The sequence below is a fragment of the Squalius cephalus genome (genome assembly GCF_949319135.1).
Source record: "Squalius cephalus genome assembly, chromosome: 14".
Lineage (NCBI taxonomy): Eukaryota > Metazoa > Chordata > Actinopteri > Cypriniformes > Leuciscidae > Squalius > Squalius cephalus.
The window spans coordinates 31,318,160-31,336,752 of NC_137135.1; the positions used below are offsets into that span (position 1 = coordinate 31,318,160).

At 37.7% G+C, this 18,593-nt stretch overlaps 1 protein-coding gene across 8 annotated transcripts; it reads left to right on the plus strand.

The window, feature by feature from the left end:
- Window positions 1-1,239: 1,239 nt before the first annotated feature.
- Window positions 1,240-18,502, plus strand: brd8b (bromodomain containing 8b). Of its 8 annotated transcripts, XM_079892001.1 has the most exons (20): window positions 1,277-1,350; window positions 1,766-1,862; window positions 2,936-3,005; window positions 3,087-3,136; window positions 3,465-3,587; window positions 3,665-3,745; window positions 4,446-4,510; window positions 4,761-4,903; window positions 4,986-5,177; window positions 6,080-6,179; window positions 6,431-6,556; window positions 7,242-7,426; window positions 8,325-8,810; window positions 9,772-9,974; window positions 10,071-10,163; window positions 10,276-10,344; window positions 11,271-11,553; window positions 13,302-13,394; window positions 15,902-15,946; window positions 18,096-18,502. In XM_079892001.1, exons 1-20 carry the CDS (start codon window positions 1,332-1,334, stop codon window positions 18,153-18,155), a joined length of 2,583 nt encoding a protein of 860 aa, XP_079748127.1. In that variant the 5' UTR covers window positions 1,277-1,331; the 3' UTR covers window positions 18,156-18,502. The 8 variants fall into 8 exon arrangements, with proteins under 8 accessions (XP_079748129.1, XP_079748127.1, XP_079748128.1 ...); XM_079892003.1 differs by lacking the exon at window positions 13,302-13,394 and having other exon boundaries at window positions 1,240-1,350; XM_079892002.1 differs by lacking the exon at window positions 15,902-15,946.
- Window positions 18,503-18,593: the final 91 nt, after the last annotated feature.

Consider the following 18,593-nt stretch of genomic DNA (forward strand, 5'->3'; position numbering starts at 1 on the left):
CAGAATGGAGGGAATCCTGGAGACCGGTTCCTGGTTCTGGCTCACTGCAAGATCCAGTTTGGGACACACCAGGGCCAGAGGTTCCTGTGGCTGCTGGAGAACTCACTGGGGTATGCCGTGTATCTGGTCAGCAGCATTTTGGAGGAGGAGGAGGAGGAGGAGGAGGAGGAGGAGGAGGAGGAGGAGGAGGAGGAGGAGGAGGAGGAGGAGGAGGGGGGGGGGGCAACCCGCTGTCGGCCAACAAACACCTGTTCCTCAGATACACCTCGCAGATCAGGGAGGTAGGCGAGGCTGTGGAGGTGTATCAGAAAAAACAGGCCATGCTGCAGGAGGCCCAGAGGACGGGAGACTCTGGATGTCTGATGGTGGAGTTTGGTGATTTTAAGGGTAGGTCAATGAAGGAGGTGTATGAGGACCCAAGCAAGGAGGCCCAGGCTCTCATCACCTACCTGAAGAAGGCAAAGGCCAGGCCCAACACCAACATGGCCCTTTTCAAAGCATACGTGCTGAAGAGGCAGGCTCCAGCCCACGTGCCCACCACCACTGTGCCCGCTGCATCTGCCCCCACTGTGTCTGTTCCTCCTCCACCTGCTGCCACTCAGAACAGGCCACTGCTGGCTACCAATGTGAAGGCCCTGTTGGCGCGGGGGAAGCATTTATCTGCTTCACATCTGGCACAAAAGATTTTGTCTCCAGCCAAACCCTGTAAGTGATTTGCAAGCTTTAAAATCATTACAGTATATATTATGCAGTATATATGTCTAACGAAAAATATAAATATAAGTTGGCCTGACCTCTAATATACAAACACAACTTTTCTCCACACAGATAGCCTATTACATGGCGCAATAAGGATTCTCTACATAAACAATCTTGTTTTAGTTAGACAGCTTTTTAATTCACAGGGCAGATTTTTTTTAGCCTAACTAGTATATACCTTGGGGAAAAGTATGGTCCTTCATAGCCTAAGTATCTCTAAATTCCTCGCGATTCCTATCTCCTTAAATATGTAATGAATTTGAACTATAAGGAACAGCAACTGTTATGCTACTTGGTAGTTACAATAATCACAAAGAGCATCTTCGTCAAATAATATTTGTTTTAATGACATTTTTTAAAAATGAAATAAATAATTGGAGGATGCGGGCATCGATCCCGCTACCTCTCGCATGCTAAGCGAGCGCTCTACCATCTGAGCTAATCCCCCTATAAGGACTGCAGTGACGGAGTGCTATCTGTGGGACACCTGATGGTTCATGTGGGTGTTACACTACAATAGTACCGGCGGAAGTGAGTAGAACGAGCGCGCGGCCTGTTTCGCATTGGCGAAAATGTCGAGCGGGGTGGGAAGTAAGTGTAATTTATTTCATAAATAGATTAACATTACAGTCTGAAACCAAAAGCACGTTGTAAATTGAATTATTAAGTATTTGATCATATGTGAGAAGAGCATCTAAAGCTCTTAATAACGCCGAGGTGAGCAATATAGTGGTTGCGCTAACGTTAATTGGTTTCATGATAACAAAGGCGATCTATGTTTACATTTTCAACACACATTTCTCTCTATTTTTGAACAAAATGTACTATTTTACGTTCTCTATATGTAATAATAAATGGTTCGTGTCGTTTTAAATAAGTCACTAAGGTCACACTACATGAGTGATTCGCCTTTCTTATTGTAAACAAATTTCCCCCTACACTTTTGTTATAAATTGAACTACAGCGAAATAAAACTCATCATTTGAACCCCTAACTGCCCCTGTAGAACACAAGATGCTGTCGCTGGGTCCGACTGAACCCTGGTCTATTCGGGAGAAACTCTGTCTCGCCTCCTCAGTGATGAGAAGCGGAGATCAGAACTGGTAAGAATAAATAATTAACACACATGATCATTGAACTGTAAAATTAAAGCGTGTTAAATAATTCAGAGCATTATCCTGTATCAGCCTTAATCAAACGTGGGGCTTTTACGTTTAGAAATGAGTGTGACAGTTATGTTAATTGTTATGATCAAGGCAATAAACAGAAATTGGAGGATGCGGGCATCGATCCCGCTACCTCTCGCATGCTAAGCGAGCGCTCTACCATCTGAGCTAATCCCCCTCTGTGGGACATGGAGGTGACAGCTGGACTGAGCGGGGGATCTGGGGAGGCACCCAAAATAATCTCATTGACTGTTATTTGTACTAAATTACACATTTGCATATTTCTGAAATAGAATTACTTTAAAATAAATTAGTGATATTTTTCCTAATTTCAAATGATAAATTGTATATGATCATTTATAACTTAATTGATCATGTTTTAACAATATATATTTATATATTAGTTTAAAGGTATAGTGGAGGATCTTTCCGAATTTTAGATAAGACCCGCCCTCTCCACTTTTTGATTGATTTACCAGAATGATTGACAATTAGGAGGACCAATAGTATAGGTGATCCACCCGGAAGTAAAAAATCCTCCATTATACCTTTAACATAAGCAATGTAGCTTATTGTGGACCTCTTGTGGAAAAAAAAAGTGATGCTTGATATGTGATGTCATGATATTTCATGACTTTAGCCACTAGATGGCCTTGTAGCTCTATATGAGCTGTTCCGCTGGGTGCTAAAGTCATTTCTCTTCCGTGTGCATTCAGATACACATGTAAACATTATAAAATACTTTTGGTAAAGTTTGAGCATTTTTAGGTTTTTCTATGTGTACTGAAGCATTCCTTACATCAAATTGAAAGGATTTACTTTTTTTTTTAAACTCCTCGAATCCATTCAAATTTGTGTATTTGTGGTTCAAGTGCGACAAAAGACCTAGGGTCTTGGACCCCTCTGATGAACACTCAAACAAAGAGTTTCAGCTCAAAATGACCCGAGGGAAGGATGAGGATAATGTTTTACTGTTGAATGTGTCCGATACACTGTTATATTTTTGTCAGGGTGTCTGTAAGCAGAGCCATCAAGCCCTTCTCAGAGTCTGGGCGACCCCCTGACTGGTTCTCCCAGAAGGTAATTCATATTATTGATTATATCCATATTAGTGATCTGCTGAATGAATCATGTTTTAACATGTCAATATGACCTCTGCAGCATTGTGCCTCCCAATATTCTGAGCTGCTGGAAACCACAGAGGCCCCAAAGTAAGTGATTCTCTCTCTCTTTCTCAAAACATCTGCGCTGAACATCTTTACTAAATCTTGCCATTGTTCTTGCAAAACCCAAGAGTTAAAGTCCTCAAACCATCTGGTCTGTGTATACAATGAAAAAGAATAATCAGCAAAGAAGATGTACTTTATATTTGTGCATAGAAAGCGGTAAATACGTGGAGAATGATTTTATGGCTTCTCACAGACTTTGTGCAATTAGACTTCACACTATTATTTTAGCCAGTATCATTGGCAACCAAAACCATCTAATTCCCATCATTCACAAGTTCATTGGCAAGTTTGGCATGTGCTCTCCTTGCAGACGTAAGCGGGGTGAGAAAGGAGAGGTGGTTGAGACCATTGAGGACGTGATCGTCCGGAGATTGACGGCAGAAAGAATCGAGGAACTCAAGAGGCTGATCAAAGACACACAGGAGAAGTACAGGTACGTCTCCTCCTCCTTCTCCCTCTCACTGTCTATATCTGACACTCACATGTGATAAATGTATTCTGTACCTTCAGGAAACTGAAGAAAGAGGTGGATTTAATCCAGGCAGGTCATATGGACACTAAACTGGAGGAGCTGTGGGCAGAGATAGAGCTGTAAGACAATTCTGCACTGTTTCCACATTTGTGCTGTCATTTCATCCTCTTTATGCTAAGAATTAGCCTTTAATTTTCTGAAATGTCTTCTCTTGTTGAAATGTAATTTAATAAACATTGTCATATTATGTTAGCGATATCAGAGATGTTCAGAAATTATCAGAGATTGTATAAAGATTATTTTTATGAAATGAATGCACTATATTTCATTTCAACAATATTTTTCAATACTATTTTGAGAGTTTTTCATGGAATTAAACAATATTCACCTCTAAATTATGCAAAATTTATGTCTATATATTAAGATAAAAAATTTGGTATTATATATTTATATATATATATATATTATATTATATATTATACATACATATTTATTTATTTATTTGGACATTGTCAGTGACTACTTTTTGTCAAAGTTTAGATTTTGTTTTGTTTGAAATGTTGATTTGAAGTTATGTTGGTTTAATGCTTTAATCGCGATTAATCAGATCTAATATGAACGTTTTTGTATATATATATATATATATATACATACACGTTTACTCACACACATATACTTTAGATCGTTAGATATTAATCGATTTGACAGCACATAGAGAAAGCATTTTGTTACCCATAATCTAATTCAAGCATCAAAATTTAATACATATGTGCATTGTGTGTGGGATAATGGGATTGTGTGTGTTTTCATGCTTGTCAGAAAAAAGAAGCAGGAAGAGGAGGAGGCGGAGCAGAAGAAGAGGGCAACTGAGGCGGCCTATCAGGGTGAGATTTACATTCACTCAGCACTTTTAAAAGTTAATGCCTTCACACAAAAAAGTTATTTTGAATTATATTAGTTTAGCGGTTCAACATATTGCTAATGTATTTTCAAATAATATTAGTTCAACATGGAGCTTATTGCAGATATATTACATTTTTAATACTAAGAAAGTTAAGTTATTACTTTGGCTTATTGCTGCCAGTGAAATATTGTTTATTTTGCAGAATTATTTTTATTTCTCTTTCTCTCCAGTTCGTCAGGCAGCTAAAAACACTCCAAAGAGAGTCCCCAGCGTGACGGTACGTTCTCCACCCGATGCTAGCTCTCCCAGCATGGAAGTCTCTCAGCCAGACACATCGCAGCCAATGACGGAGGAATCCTGTGCCGTTCCCATGGTGAGTTCCTGCTCCTTTTTTATTAACCTTTTAACTTGAATCTGACTTAAAGGGGTCAAAATCATGATTTTTTTTGGTCTAGACTCAAGGAGTGACCGTCTTCATGCCTGTGTCAGAGGTCACGGGTTCAGGGCCTAAAGAGCCAGGTTTGGGCGCTCTAGTGGACGACTCCCCACAGAAGAAACACCTCGCTCCGAAAGCCACACCACCTCCCTCCCCGCTGCTGTCTGAACTGCTGAAGAAGGGCAGCCTCATCGCTGCCAGCTCTAGACTGGTGAGAGAGGGGTACTGTAAAGCACTCAAAGTTTAAGCCTTTGGATTTAAGATTTAAGAGGCATGTCACAGCAAACAGGCTTGCTTCTTTCATGTCCCAGGGCCATTTTCTATTTCTCAACCCTACTTTTATGTCTGAATCATATTGTCTTATAAATAAATTCAAGAAAGATTCCATGGTAATCAACATACTCTAATGTTCACAAAGGAAAGTTTCCTCTTCAGCCCATGTATTACTAACTAAACTGCAAACATTAACATTTAACAGCTTTACATTGTATTTGGATTTGTACTTTTGCTGCGTCTCGCACATGAGCAGCATGTTTTTTAAAATGCTGTGTAGTTAAAAGTAGTACAACTTTTAAAAACACACCTTGAGACGTTGCATTTTTCTTCTGCATAGACAGCCAGGTTTTATTAAAAGGCCATCTTGCTAATGATGAAATACATTTTTAATACAGTGGAAACTGTCACTTGCCACCAGTGTTATTTTAGTATTATTTATATACCATTGTAGTTTTTATTATTTTTAATGAGCTATTTTTGTTAATTTCAGTTTTCATTTTAGTTGTAGTTTAATTTTGTGCTTTCATAATTTGTATGATGCTTCTGTAAAAATACTTTTTTATTTTTATTTTTATAGTTTGAGTTTAATAACTAATTTCCAGTTAGTTATTTTTGTGCTTCAACATAAGCTTATTTCAGTTATTTGCCAAGAGTTTTTCATATAATATTTGTCATACAAAAATGTTTTTAATAGTTTGATAACATTTTTAATATTTTCATATTAACTCTGCGTACAGCTAATCTATGAAACCTTGACTCACATTAAAAGTGGAGAATGTGCCTGTAGATTTTGTGAATGGTTTGTCGTATTGTTCTGTGTGTGGGTTTGTCGGGCAGGTGGTTGAAGGAGATGTGGCCACAGGTTTGAGTAACGGATCTCATGTCGAGCTTCACACCTCTGCAACCGCTCTGCCTATTAATCAAGACATCACAGCAGGTAAACACGAAAACACACTTCTATCTGCTTGCTTTAAATGTACGTTTTAAATGTCCCTCTTCAACGTTTAACATTTTCTGTGTCAGTGAACAAACTGAATTTTAAGTTATTTTGACTGCGTCCTGTATGCAACTTTTAGATTTCATGCCCGTTGTATTGCATTATTACTGTGTAGTTTGAGTATTGTGAAAGTAGCTTTGGCTTTAGTGTGCGTGTTTGTAGCGCTATATGTGTGTGTGTCTCTGTGTCAGATGCTCCTACATTATCTCGTCTGTTGGAGAGCTCCACCCCAGCGCAGAAACCTGTCAGTGCTGATCCCCCTAAGTCCCCCACAGTGGTCCCGCCAGCCCCGGGCCACCTCTCTGTGCCTAAAACAGGTCTCTGATGTGATTTCCTCTCTTTAGCTCTCTCTCTGTAGGACAGTCAGTCTGTTTTTGCTCTGGCAATCTGTTTCCTGTTTGTGTCATGTGATGTGTTAGTTCATGCTATCATCCTCATCCAATCACAATTCACTCAGACAGTGCTGGACTTTTCTGATTATATTCTAGAATAAAAGGAAATACTGCAGAGTTGTTCTAGAACTGCAGGTCTAATATAGAACGTCAGAAGTATTTTTATACATTTATTTTTGAATTCCAGGTTTACAATAAAAAGTGAAATATTAAAACAACTTCTTTATTATTATTTAATGCATTATAAAATATAATTTATTCTTGTGATGCAAAGCTGCTTTTTTTTGCATCATTACTCCAGTCTTTAGTGAGACATGATCCTTTAGAAAGGATTTTTGATGAATAAAAAGTTCAAGAGAACAGCATTTGTTTGAAATAGAAATGTTTTGTAATATTATAAATGGCTTTACTGTCACACTTGATCCATTTAATATGTCTTTGCTGAATAAAAGGTTTTTTTTTTTTTTTTTTTAAACATTTTTACTGTCCCCAAAGTCCAAATTCAGCATTTAAAAACCTTGATGTGGTTTTTCAAATCACTTCTTCTTCAGAGCCCTCCATAAAAGAGATGAAGCATAGTAAGAGTGAGTGTGTTTGTTGGCACGCGCAGGAGCCGCAGCTGTCGCTGAAGGTTCTGGAGCAGAGGCGGTAATGGCAGGTTCGTCCACGCCAGCGGAGGTGGAGGGGAAAGAGACAGAGCTGGTGGAGGAGGACACAGTGGTGTCGGTGTCATACATGGCCCACGAACTGGACCTGGAGACTGTTGGAGACATCATTGCAATCATAGAGGAGAAGGTATGCAGGTTCACAAAAACATATACAACCACCTGTGTACAGTTGTGATGATGTGATTGGTTGCTACTTCATGTGGTTTTAATGCAAATCCCCTGTCCTTATTAACTGCTAGAAATGGTTGTAATAAACAAGCTGACAATTAAAAAAAAAAAAAAGAAAGAAAGAAAGTTAATAGTAATATAATTGAGACCATTCCAGTACTTATTTATTTTAATTATTAAATGGTTAGTTCACCCTAAAAGGAAAGTTATGTCATTAACTACTCACTCACATGTCATTCCAAACCCGTAAGACTTTCGCTCATCTTCGCTTCATTTTTAATGAAATCTGAGAGCTTTCTGTCCCTCCATTGACAGTCTACGCAACAACCACTTTCAAGCCCCAGAAAGCGAGTAAAGACATCATATAGTAATCCATGTGACTCCAGTGTTTTAATCTAAATTTTATGAAGTGACGTAAGTGCTTTGTTTCAGCAAAAAAACAACAACATAATTTACCACTTTATTTAAAAAATATTAATCTCCAACAAGGTCAAGGTTTCTCTGGTTTTCCCAGAGAAAACAGACCATCTCCTTTATGGTTAACTGCAAATGCAGAACGTGTAGAAACAAAATGTGACTACTAATTCTTATAATGTTTAATCAAAAACAGTAAATGAGTGTTAAAAGTATGTGTAATGAGTAATGCAAAAGTGACATATATGAAGGTTAGGAATGTTACGTTTAGGATTTAAACTTATAAATGTAACAAATTACTAGAGCTCTCCAACCCCACCAAGTGCTTTCATGGTTTCCTTCAAAACATTTTTTTTAAAAACTCTTCAAACAGAGAATAGTTGAAAAGCTCTTTCTTTCTATTGCCAAATCTGAAACAAAGTAATCAAATGACTCTGTCTCAGGTGGACGACCCTGTGGAGGCTCTGGACGCAGCCGCAGTGGAGGCGGCTCTCTCCCTCTGTGAGGATCCAGCGGTCGGGGGACACCCCCTCACCAGCCCCTGGGAGTCACAGTCTTTTAAGGCAGATGAACCGGAGCCCATCGTCCAGCAGAGCGCCGCCCCAGTGGTCACACAGAGCGACCCTGACCCTGCTGATGTGCAGGGAGAAATGGAGGTTCTGGAAGAGGAGGCTACAGAAACCGAAGCGGTCGATGGAGCGACAGGAGAAGCTGTGACGCCCGTCGCCCCTGACGCAGGGCAGAGCCAGGACTGTGAGGTTAAGATCGAGAGGGAAGGAGAGGGAGAAGGAGGGATGGAGGAAATGCAGCAGGAGATCAGATCCCCAAGTCCAGCTGTGAAGTGTGAGGTGGAGGACTGGGTTCAGCCAGAGACAGTGACGCCCTGTCTAGACTCAGAGGACAGCTCAGCCTCGGCGAAGGACACGAAGGTATCAGCAAAGCAGCACAAAATGAAAATGTTGTTTTCTTATACAGTTCCGTTTCAAAAGTTTGGGATCAGTAAGATTATTTATATATATATATATATATATATATATATATATAATACTATTATTCAAGAAGGATGCTTAAATTGATTGTTTATTTTTTTGTTGAACACAAAATGAGAAAATAGTTCATGCTCATCAAGTTTTTTTCAAATTTAAGGCCATTAAAAGTCTTGTATATGTTAAATGGTAGAAGAAAAGTCTTACTTATCATTTCAAGAGGTCTTAAATTTGGGGACAGACAAACAAGAATCACGGATTAATGGATTAATGTGACACGGTTGACCTCAAAAATTACAAAACACACCCCAAAAGTGGTCTATACAAAACATGTCTTATGAAGTCATTTGATAGTTTTATGTGAGTAAAAGACCAAAATGTAAGTTATAATTCACTGGTAATTGTACCTTTGGTTGCAACTCTCAAATATTTTACGCAATTGAATTTGTGCCCCATTCAGATATAGTCAAACCTGGTCGAAATGAGATAAATAGGCCATTTTGCAAAAAAATCTCCTGTTATCCGTGAAAGAAAGTGAGTTAAAGAATTAGGGTGAGGAAATAATGACAGATTTTTAATTTTTGAGTGAACTACTCCTTTAAAACAGCAAATCCCTAACTTCTTTGTCACTCGTACCCTTTTTGTTGTAATTTAACAACACCTTTGCATGTTCATGGTTCTCTCATGTCAGTTAATGGTAACATAACATGCTGATAAACAAATAATCTATTTAATCTTTTTTTTCTAGTAATTGTTTTATTTAGATTTTTTATATATTTACTTATTTTAATGTTTTTTTTACACTTCATCAACTCTTGAAACTGCTTTGAAAGAAAACAGTGAAACACTGTTCTAATAATTCATTACGTCTACTTTTTTTTTTGTTCTCTTTCACATGATGTAGGAGGTTAAAGAAGAGGATGGAGGTAGTGAGGTGGATGTGGATGAGGGGATGGAGATGAAAGAGTGTGGCGATGTGGACGGAGAGGGTGCGTATCTCTCGGAGGTTGATCCTCCTGCCAGTGAGAGTGAGGATGGATACGGCAGTCACTCCCAGCGCTACACTACTGCAGACTCCACTGCCAGCAGCCCTGCCTCATCACAGTTGTGAGTGTCTGAGTGCATGTTTGTGTGTTAGCATACACTGCTTTCTTTTTTATCTTTCACCTGCCTTTAACAATGTTCTCTCTCTCTCTCTCTCAGCTCAATGTGTAGTGAAGATCAAGAGGCCTTGCAGGCTCAGAAGATCTGGAAGAAAGCCATCATGCTGGTGTGGCGGGCAGCAGCCAATCACAGGTGAGCTTGGAATTCTTACTTAACACAGTTGCTGTTTTATGATAGCTAATGACCTTTAGATAGAAATGTGTTTGTGTAGTATGTGTGTATCATTTATGGTTTTGTGTTTCAGGTATGCAAGTGTGTTTCTGCAGCCTGTGTCTGATGACATCGCCCCTGGTTATCACAGCATTGTGCACAGGTACCAAGCTTAGACTGCTTTAAATATAAGAATCTCTCATTTTTTTGAGTAAGTAGGGCCTATGAAAACTTGAAAGGAATTCCGAAATCCAGTCATAAAAATGGAATTTATAGCATAATACCGAATGTCACTGAATGTGGCAAAATTTGGATGAATTAAGCGAAAGTATGTCTGTACAATTAATTAAATTGTGATATGGATGAGTGTCTGTGAATATCAATAATAAATTGTATTAAATCATAAATTTAAAAAACTGAATTAACTAAATCATAAACCTGAAAACTGAATTAACACAGAATTTCTATAAAAAAAATCAAACATTTCATAGAGCCCTATCATTGTAATGTTTATAAATTATTCAATTGTTAAAATATTATGAATTCAATTGATTAGACATGCTTTTGATTATTTAAATTTAATTAGACCATTAAAACAAAATCCAGAAAAATTAAAATGCAAAACATGGAAACTGGGAAAAATGTAACTGAATTTAGGGGGATTTCATCATGGAATCCCCCAAAAATGTTTTATAGAATCCAAAAGTATTTAAAATAAATAATAATCAATTATTAAATTGTTAAAATTGTATTAATTCAATTGATTAGACATGCTTTTTGATTATTTAAATTGAATTAAACCATTAAAACAAAATTCAGAAAAAATCAAATGGAAAACATGGAAATTGGGAAAAATTAAAAACATAATTGAGGACATTTTTTTTATAAAAATGGATTCATAATAGAATCCAGCAAAAATTTTAATGGAAAAAAGTTGATTCTAGAAAAAATAAAACAGAAATTTTTGAAAAAAATAAAATGCATTTCATAGGGCCCTAATTAAGGAGTTTTTCTATTGGCTCTATATAATAATATAATTTTAATTTTCTAATAATATCTCTGTATTTCCTGATTTCTCCACCTCCTCAGACCAATGGACCTGTCAGCCATCAAGAAGAACATTGAGTCTGGGCAGATCCGTACAACTGCGGAGTTCCAGCGTGACATCATGCTGATGTTCCAGAACGCAGTGATGTATAACAGCTCGGATCATGACGTCTACCACATGGCCCTGGAGATGCAGAGGGATGTTCTGGAACAGATACAGCAGTTCTTGGCTACTCAGCTGATCATGCAAACATCAGAATCAGGCATCAGCACCAAGAGCCTGCGTGGAAGGGAAGCCAACCGCAAACAAGACCCCAATGAGAAGGTTAGAGACACACATGGATAGACACACACACACACACAAACATGAGTGGAAACAAGACACTGTGGAGAAGGTTGGAGGAATAACAACACAAACACACAGTGAGCACCATAAGGAGACCCATCAATCACACTATGCTTTCAGCGCTAATTATTTGGCCAGTGACATTTAATAGTTTTTCAATGGCTTAACAAACTTATATTGATGCATTTCCTATTTAGTTTGTTGTTGGTGCATTAGAACATAAAAGGAACAGGTCCGTGTCACTATAGCTGGTCATTTCATGATATAAAAAATTAGAGCAGATCATTCAGTGAGACAAAAGAGAGCTCAAAGAAGCAGGAAGATCATTAGAATGTCTTTAAGACTGTTATTTTAGTATTATTTATATACAATATAGTTATTTAAATTTGCTTTTATTTAGAAATTTTCAGTTTTTATTTAATAAATACTGTATCTAATCTTTCAATTCTTGAAAGTTATTTTTAATAATTTTAGTTTTAGTCAACAATAACACTAGACTGTTGAGTGAAAAGCATGTGCAGTTATGAAGGAAAATTGCATCTCTAGAACAAATCAAGATCCAAGACTGGGTTTTTTTTTAGAGAGCAAGGCTAGAAGCTTCAAACGCCTCAAGGACAGGACATCAAAGTACATCAAAGAGTCTGTGGACATCTGAAGTGAAGTGTTGTGGACAGTGAAACGGTTTAGGAAGATCGAGAGTCAAAGAAAGGAAAGTGAAAATCAGCTTCCTGTGCGCCACAGCATGGAGCTTTATCTGGGAGGATGATGCTGTGGGGTTGGCTCTTATTTCTGTATCTGGTGAAGCAGCATGAATTCAAGTGTGTCCTGAAAACACAATTTTTACTTGGATAAAACCTTTTGCCTCCAACTATCGGTTGACAATGCCACCAAACATACGGTTCCTGCAACTTGACCTGATTTCAGTCCAAGCTGAGAAAGAATGAGAAAGCACAAACTGAAGCATCATCAGAAAATATAACTCATGATGTCTTTAGGCTGCAGACTTAATGGCCGTCAGTACACTCAGAATGGATTTGCGGCCATGAACTGCATATGACGTTGTTGTAATACTCACAGGTAATCTGCACAAATTGATTTTCTGGCTCTTAATGGGATGGCTGCGCTCAAATTGTCGTTTCAGCACTTTGTCCCTGAGCTAAGTTTTATTTAAAATCCAAAAATGCTGAAATGCAGGAAAAAGTGTCACTGTCCAAATACTTTCTGTATAAACTTGGATGGTGGATCTCACAAAACCTGTCAAAAACTTGTTCAGGTTATATTTTACCCCAAAACGAGAAGAATGAAATTAGAACCAGATTTTTAATTGTCATGAAAATGTCACAGACTTTTTTTTAGTCCCTTTGTCAAATGCATTCATAAATTTAGACACCTTCAATTTATTTTGTTACATGCTTTACATTACCACATATTATGACAATATAAGAACCAGATCTGTGATAAGAAAAAACTGAAATGTGAAAAAAAGGAGTCTGAATACTTTCTGAATGCACTTGACCGTTGATTTCGGACTAAAATCTGGCCGGATATGTTTTCGTGAGATTGATTCAGAAGCAATTTAGTTTCCACACACTCCACATAGATGAAACACTTTCTTATAGGAAAGGATTTATTTGTCCCTTACCCTCACTCACACACACAAGTGAACTGCTGAAGTCCCTGACAGTAAGGTTAGCGTTACTTGCACTAACACACAGTCTCGTATGTAGACCCTGAGTCCTGCACACAAAGACCCTCATTTAGAGCCAGAACCACCTGCCAGAAGGAAAAGGAACAACTCCAAACAAGAAACTAATGAGAAGGTCAGTGATGTACACACACAAACACACTCACAGGTGAGAATCAAGGGCAATGACTACTGCACTACTAACCCATAATGAGACTTCTGCACAAATACTCCACGTGCATCCAAGGTTCTCTTCCAGGTTTCCTCACGGCACTGGATTTGTGGCTCTTGTTGTTCTGTAAAAGACTGAATCTATGGTTCTATCTATCCGTCCGTCTGTCTGTCTGTATATACACTACCGGTCAAAAGTTTGGAATAATCAAAAAAATTTAAAATGTTTTTGAAAGAACGAGGTTGCATTTTTTTTCATCAGAAATACAGTAAAACTGTAATATCATTACTATTTAAAATAACTGTTTTCTATTGTAATATATTTTAAAATGTAATTTATTCCTGCGATGCAATTCCAGTCTTCATAAGTGTCACATGACCCTTCAGAAATCATTCTAATATGATGATTTGCTGCTCAAGAAACATTTCTCATTATTATCAATGTTGAAAACTGTTGCGCCACTTAATATTTTTGTAGATTGTATTCTTTGATGAATATAAAGTTAATTTATTTGGATAGAAATCTTTTGTAACTTTGTTATAAATGTCTTTACTTTTGCTGAATACGTGTTAATTCATTTTGAAAAATCTTACTGACCCCAAACTTTGGAACGATAGTGTATATCATCTTGTGTGATTATGAACTTGTATTGTAAATACAACTTGATTATTGTAAACAATTTATTTGTGTATGAGGTGTAAGGGTTGGGTTAAACAGTCTTTTGGTGTCATCTGTTGTTGAATCTGTGTGCCATTTTTATTTTTTAACACACCAGACCAAAGTTAAGTGAAAGTTGTTTTGTTTTTTTTTTGTTTTTTGCATGGTTTGTTCAGTGATGCTTTCACACTGAGTTGTGTGATCAAGATCATTCAAATGACTGGACGCTCATTTCATCACCATCTTTTTGAGTTTATGTTGGAGTGCTGCGGTCGTCATGGAAACAGTTACAACACACTCTCACTTACATGAACACCTCATGTCTTCATCCGGCTAACACACACATAGACACAACTCTGTTACTCATCAACCCCACAGATCCTCCCTTTAGTATCTCCAGTTTTGGATTCTCCTTTTTCCATCTTTATTTCATTTAATCCTCCTTTTCTTTCTCATCTGTGTGTGCCTTGTATGTAAAGAAGCTTTCCAGGGTGACCAGATGACCATGATAGAAAACTGCTCCGTTTTTCAACGTGTTTTATATGCAAGAGACTCTAGTTCAAAACCAGTGTGAAAGTCTTTTTGCTTGAATTCACAACCATCTGAAAACAAAATCCATCAGAAAACTGGATTCGTGGATTCGGTTTTGTTGACCTGAATTCATCATAAGATGTTTTTAAGATGACTGGCAATGTGAAAGATTTATCAGATTCCCAAAAGTGAGTCTGCTAAATCACCTTTATTTATAAAGCACTTTATACAATACAGATTGTTTCAAAGCAGCTTCACAGTAATCAACAGAAAAAAAATATCAATGATGCAAACTTCATCAAAAATGAGACTACTGTAAAGCAATCATTATTCAGCTCAATTCAGTTCAATGTTGATTCAGTTCAGTTCAGTGAGTGGCATCGGTGTTGCTAAATGAATTAATCATGAACCAAAGTCGAATCGGCTATAAAGCAGAAAACTGCATAAATAAAAATGAATAATTAATATCATGAGTAGGTTTGTTGTTATAAGCGATTAAATCAAAAATGTTAGAACAATAACATAAGAGCATCTATTTCTACTTAAAACTAATGTCAATCATTTTGCTCATGCATGACAGATGTGTTCAACTTATCTCTTCATATTATGAAAGGAAAGCAACAGATGATTTCCCATACACTTGTCATTTAAGGCTAGATTGAATCACTGTAGTATCAGCATACGCATGTTTATTAATCACAATCAAACTAAGATTAAAAGTCAAGTCACCTTTATTTATATAGTGCTTTATATAATACAGATTAGTTTCAAACGAACAAACACAGTGTGATTATGATTCAGGCTGCATCACACTGTTTATTTTGGGAATTGGTATGTTTTGTCAGGGCATGAAGAAATATGAAGCCGAGTATCATCAGCGTATAAGTGAAAACTAATGCCATGCTTCCTAATGATATCTCCCAAGGGTAGCATGTAGAGGATGAAAAGCAACGGTCCTAGTACTGAGCCTTGCGGTTCTCCATACTGAACTTCAGAATGATCAAAATTACACCTCTTTCTTTACTGCTAAAACTAATTACATCCTGAATAGAATTCCCTCAAGATACGGGACTCGTAAAACGTCTGGTCATTCTGGTCCCTTTGCACATCTCTGATGTTTTCCGTCTCATGATCAGGGATTTAGATTAGTATACCTGCTGTATGCTCCCATAACACCTGCTTTTGCTCTGTTGTACATGTCTGTCTGTCTCTCTGTCTGTTTCTACGGTAGGTTTTAAATAGTGAACTCTCTTTTTCTCACTGTGCTGTTTGTCCTTCTACAGGACAGCCTCTCCATGGCCTCTCCTGCTTTCCTTCTCTCTCTCTTTGTAAGTATCCAGGCCGAAGATCACAAGATATTTCCCGTTCCCTCTAACCAAACACACACACACACACACACACATTTCATACTCTGACTCTGTTCTCTGATTGGTTAGATCTGATCGCTCGCTTCATGATTGAGCAGCATTTGCTCCCTGTTATGAACTCGTCCAGGTTTGTATGCTGAAAAGGGTTGTGAGCTCCATGATATATTCAGCCAAATAATCCATTAAAGGGGTGATGAACTGAGAAATCAAATTTTCCTTGAGCTTTTGACATATAAGAGATCATCATACTATAATAATATCCTGTAAGTTTCAGAACTGAAAACTACCTTGTTAGTCCAATAAAAGCTTTTATAGACATCAGGCTCAGCAAACGACTCGTTTTTCAAAGTGGGGAACAATGACGTCAAAGAGGATAAAACACCGCCTCCACAAAAGAAGATAAACGCCTACTTCAACACGGCCTGTTTAGCCCCGCCCACCGATTCGCCCAAACATGCTAAATAACATAGGACGACATGATAATTGCTACCGGATCGAGCTACTTCCAAGCAATAAACATGCTGTTTACTAAATATTGTGCAGTGCCTGTTTGTGGAAGAAGACAGTCTGCATAAGCTTCCTTCGGATTCCAGCATGGTTAAACTTTATTAAATCAGTCAATCACAATTTCCCGACGGATCTGCCAGCAACATGTAAGTAACCATGTGTATTCTAATGCCTGATCTGCGATCAGTGATTTCTGTGTAATTATTCAAGTTCAGATATTTCTCTTAAAATCGTTCAATACTGTTTATGCATCAGCGACTAAACGATCAACTTCACATAATTTCTCGTAGTATTATGAAAATAATCTTTTTTTAAACTGTTATTAAATTATATAGCCTACAGAAAGCGATCAAAGAACGATCCCTTTCGCCCAAGCTGTCAATCAAACAGCACAGCGCGAGCCGCGAGAGCTTATCTGGACACTTACCAAACTCGTGATGAAATAATGACACTGTTACACTACACAACGAAGCTCTTACTGTGTACTCACATCGTGTTTGCATTGTGATTTGGTGTAAGCATTTGTGAGAGTGCAAAAATTGCGTTGCAATGATAAGATCTTTATTCACGCGATCAACAGACTGTCTGTCATCTGCTCAGTCAGTGCTCATCATGCTGCAACCTTTCATGTGATGGAATAGATTTAAATATAATGCTTTAAACGATACTTTTCACGATTTGTTAATCTCGATAGCTGTATTAGTAAAAACGTAGTACAAGTTTTCGAGAGAGTTCCTGTAATACTAGCTATTTCATTGCAAGCATGTCAGCCTATCACAGCAGTGGGCGTTTGCACTGCAGTCTCACAGCAGACACGCCCCTTAAAACAGAGCGTTCAAATCTGAGGCAGAAATCAGGCTTGGAAAAATGGCTTTTATTTATAAATTATGACAATTTTTTATGTAAAAATCATACTAACATTATAAGGGCACCCCAGGCAACATTATAAAATAATAAAACAATCCAGTTCATGACCCCTTTAAAAATGAGTATTGTCATTATTTATTCACCCTAATGTTGGTTCCAATTCAGCTTTGACATCACAGGAATAAATTACATTTATAAATATATTACAATTGAAAACAGCTATTAATATTGTGAAACATTTCTGTTTTCACTGTATCTTTGATCAAATAATTGCAGCCTCGGTAAGCATTAAAAAATATGTGTGTGTGTTTGTGTGCCGATTTGGAATAACATGAGGATGAATAAATAATGCACATTTTTCCTTCAAATGTTTTGGATTGCTTTTTCCTTTTTTTTTTTATTTCTCTTCAAGAAACTTCAACTCTTCAGTGAGCAACTCACTTTTGACTATTAACACATTCACTCTTTCTTTACTATGAACATTTTTTTTATGCTGTTTTACTGTTGTTTAGCTGTTATGTTGTTTCAGCTTGTAGTCTGCAATTTCCTAACTATGTGTTGCAGCACTTCCGAAGTCACTGTCTCTTTAAGATGAATATCTCATGTTCTAGTAACACACACACACACACACACACTTCCTGTTCTCAGGTAATAGCTAGTTAGTTTGGGTCTGGTGTGTTAGGGCAGTGGATGACAGGCATTGGCTCACATCTTTCCTGCTTCTCTACTCTTCCAGGACGGAGGCACTAGAGGACGCCGCAGTGCCATTGAGGCCGACATGAAGATGAAAAAGTGAACTGAGTTGTTTCACTGCAGCTGTCACGGAAGTTCAATAGGCTTTATTTCCCTGTTTCTTTAAGAAGTTCTGGCTACGTTTAGTTACTCAATGCCTGGGTGGTTTGATTCAGCAGTTCAACACAGTCTAATTACAGCTGGACATAAAGGACAAGAAAAGAAGAGACTTTTTAAGGGCTCGACCCTCCTTTCACCTTCAGTCCTAGACCTGAAGAACTGGTCCAGTGTGCTCTGATGGTAGACTCATGGGACAGGGCAAACTGACCATGTTTATTTGAAGTTAGAGGAGTTGGTTAAAAGTTTTTTGCTCGATTGTCACAAAAAGTGAGCCGTCATCACTGGTCTCTTCAGTTGAATGTACCACCATCATGACCACTAGATGGTTAGAAAGCAGAATGTCACTTTCTAGAGACAAGCCATTGTTCAAGACAAAGATTGC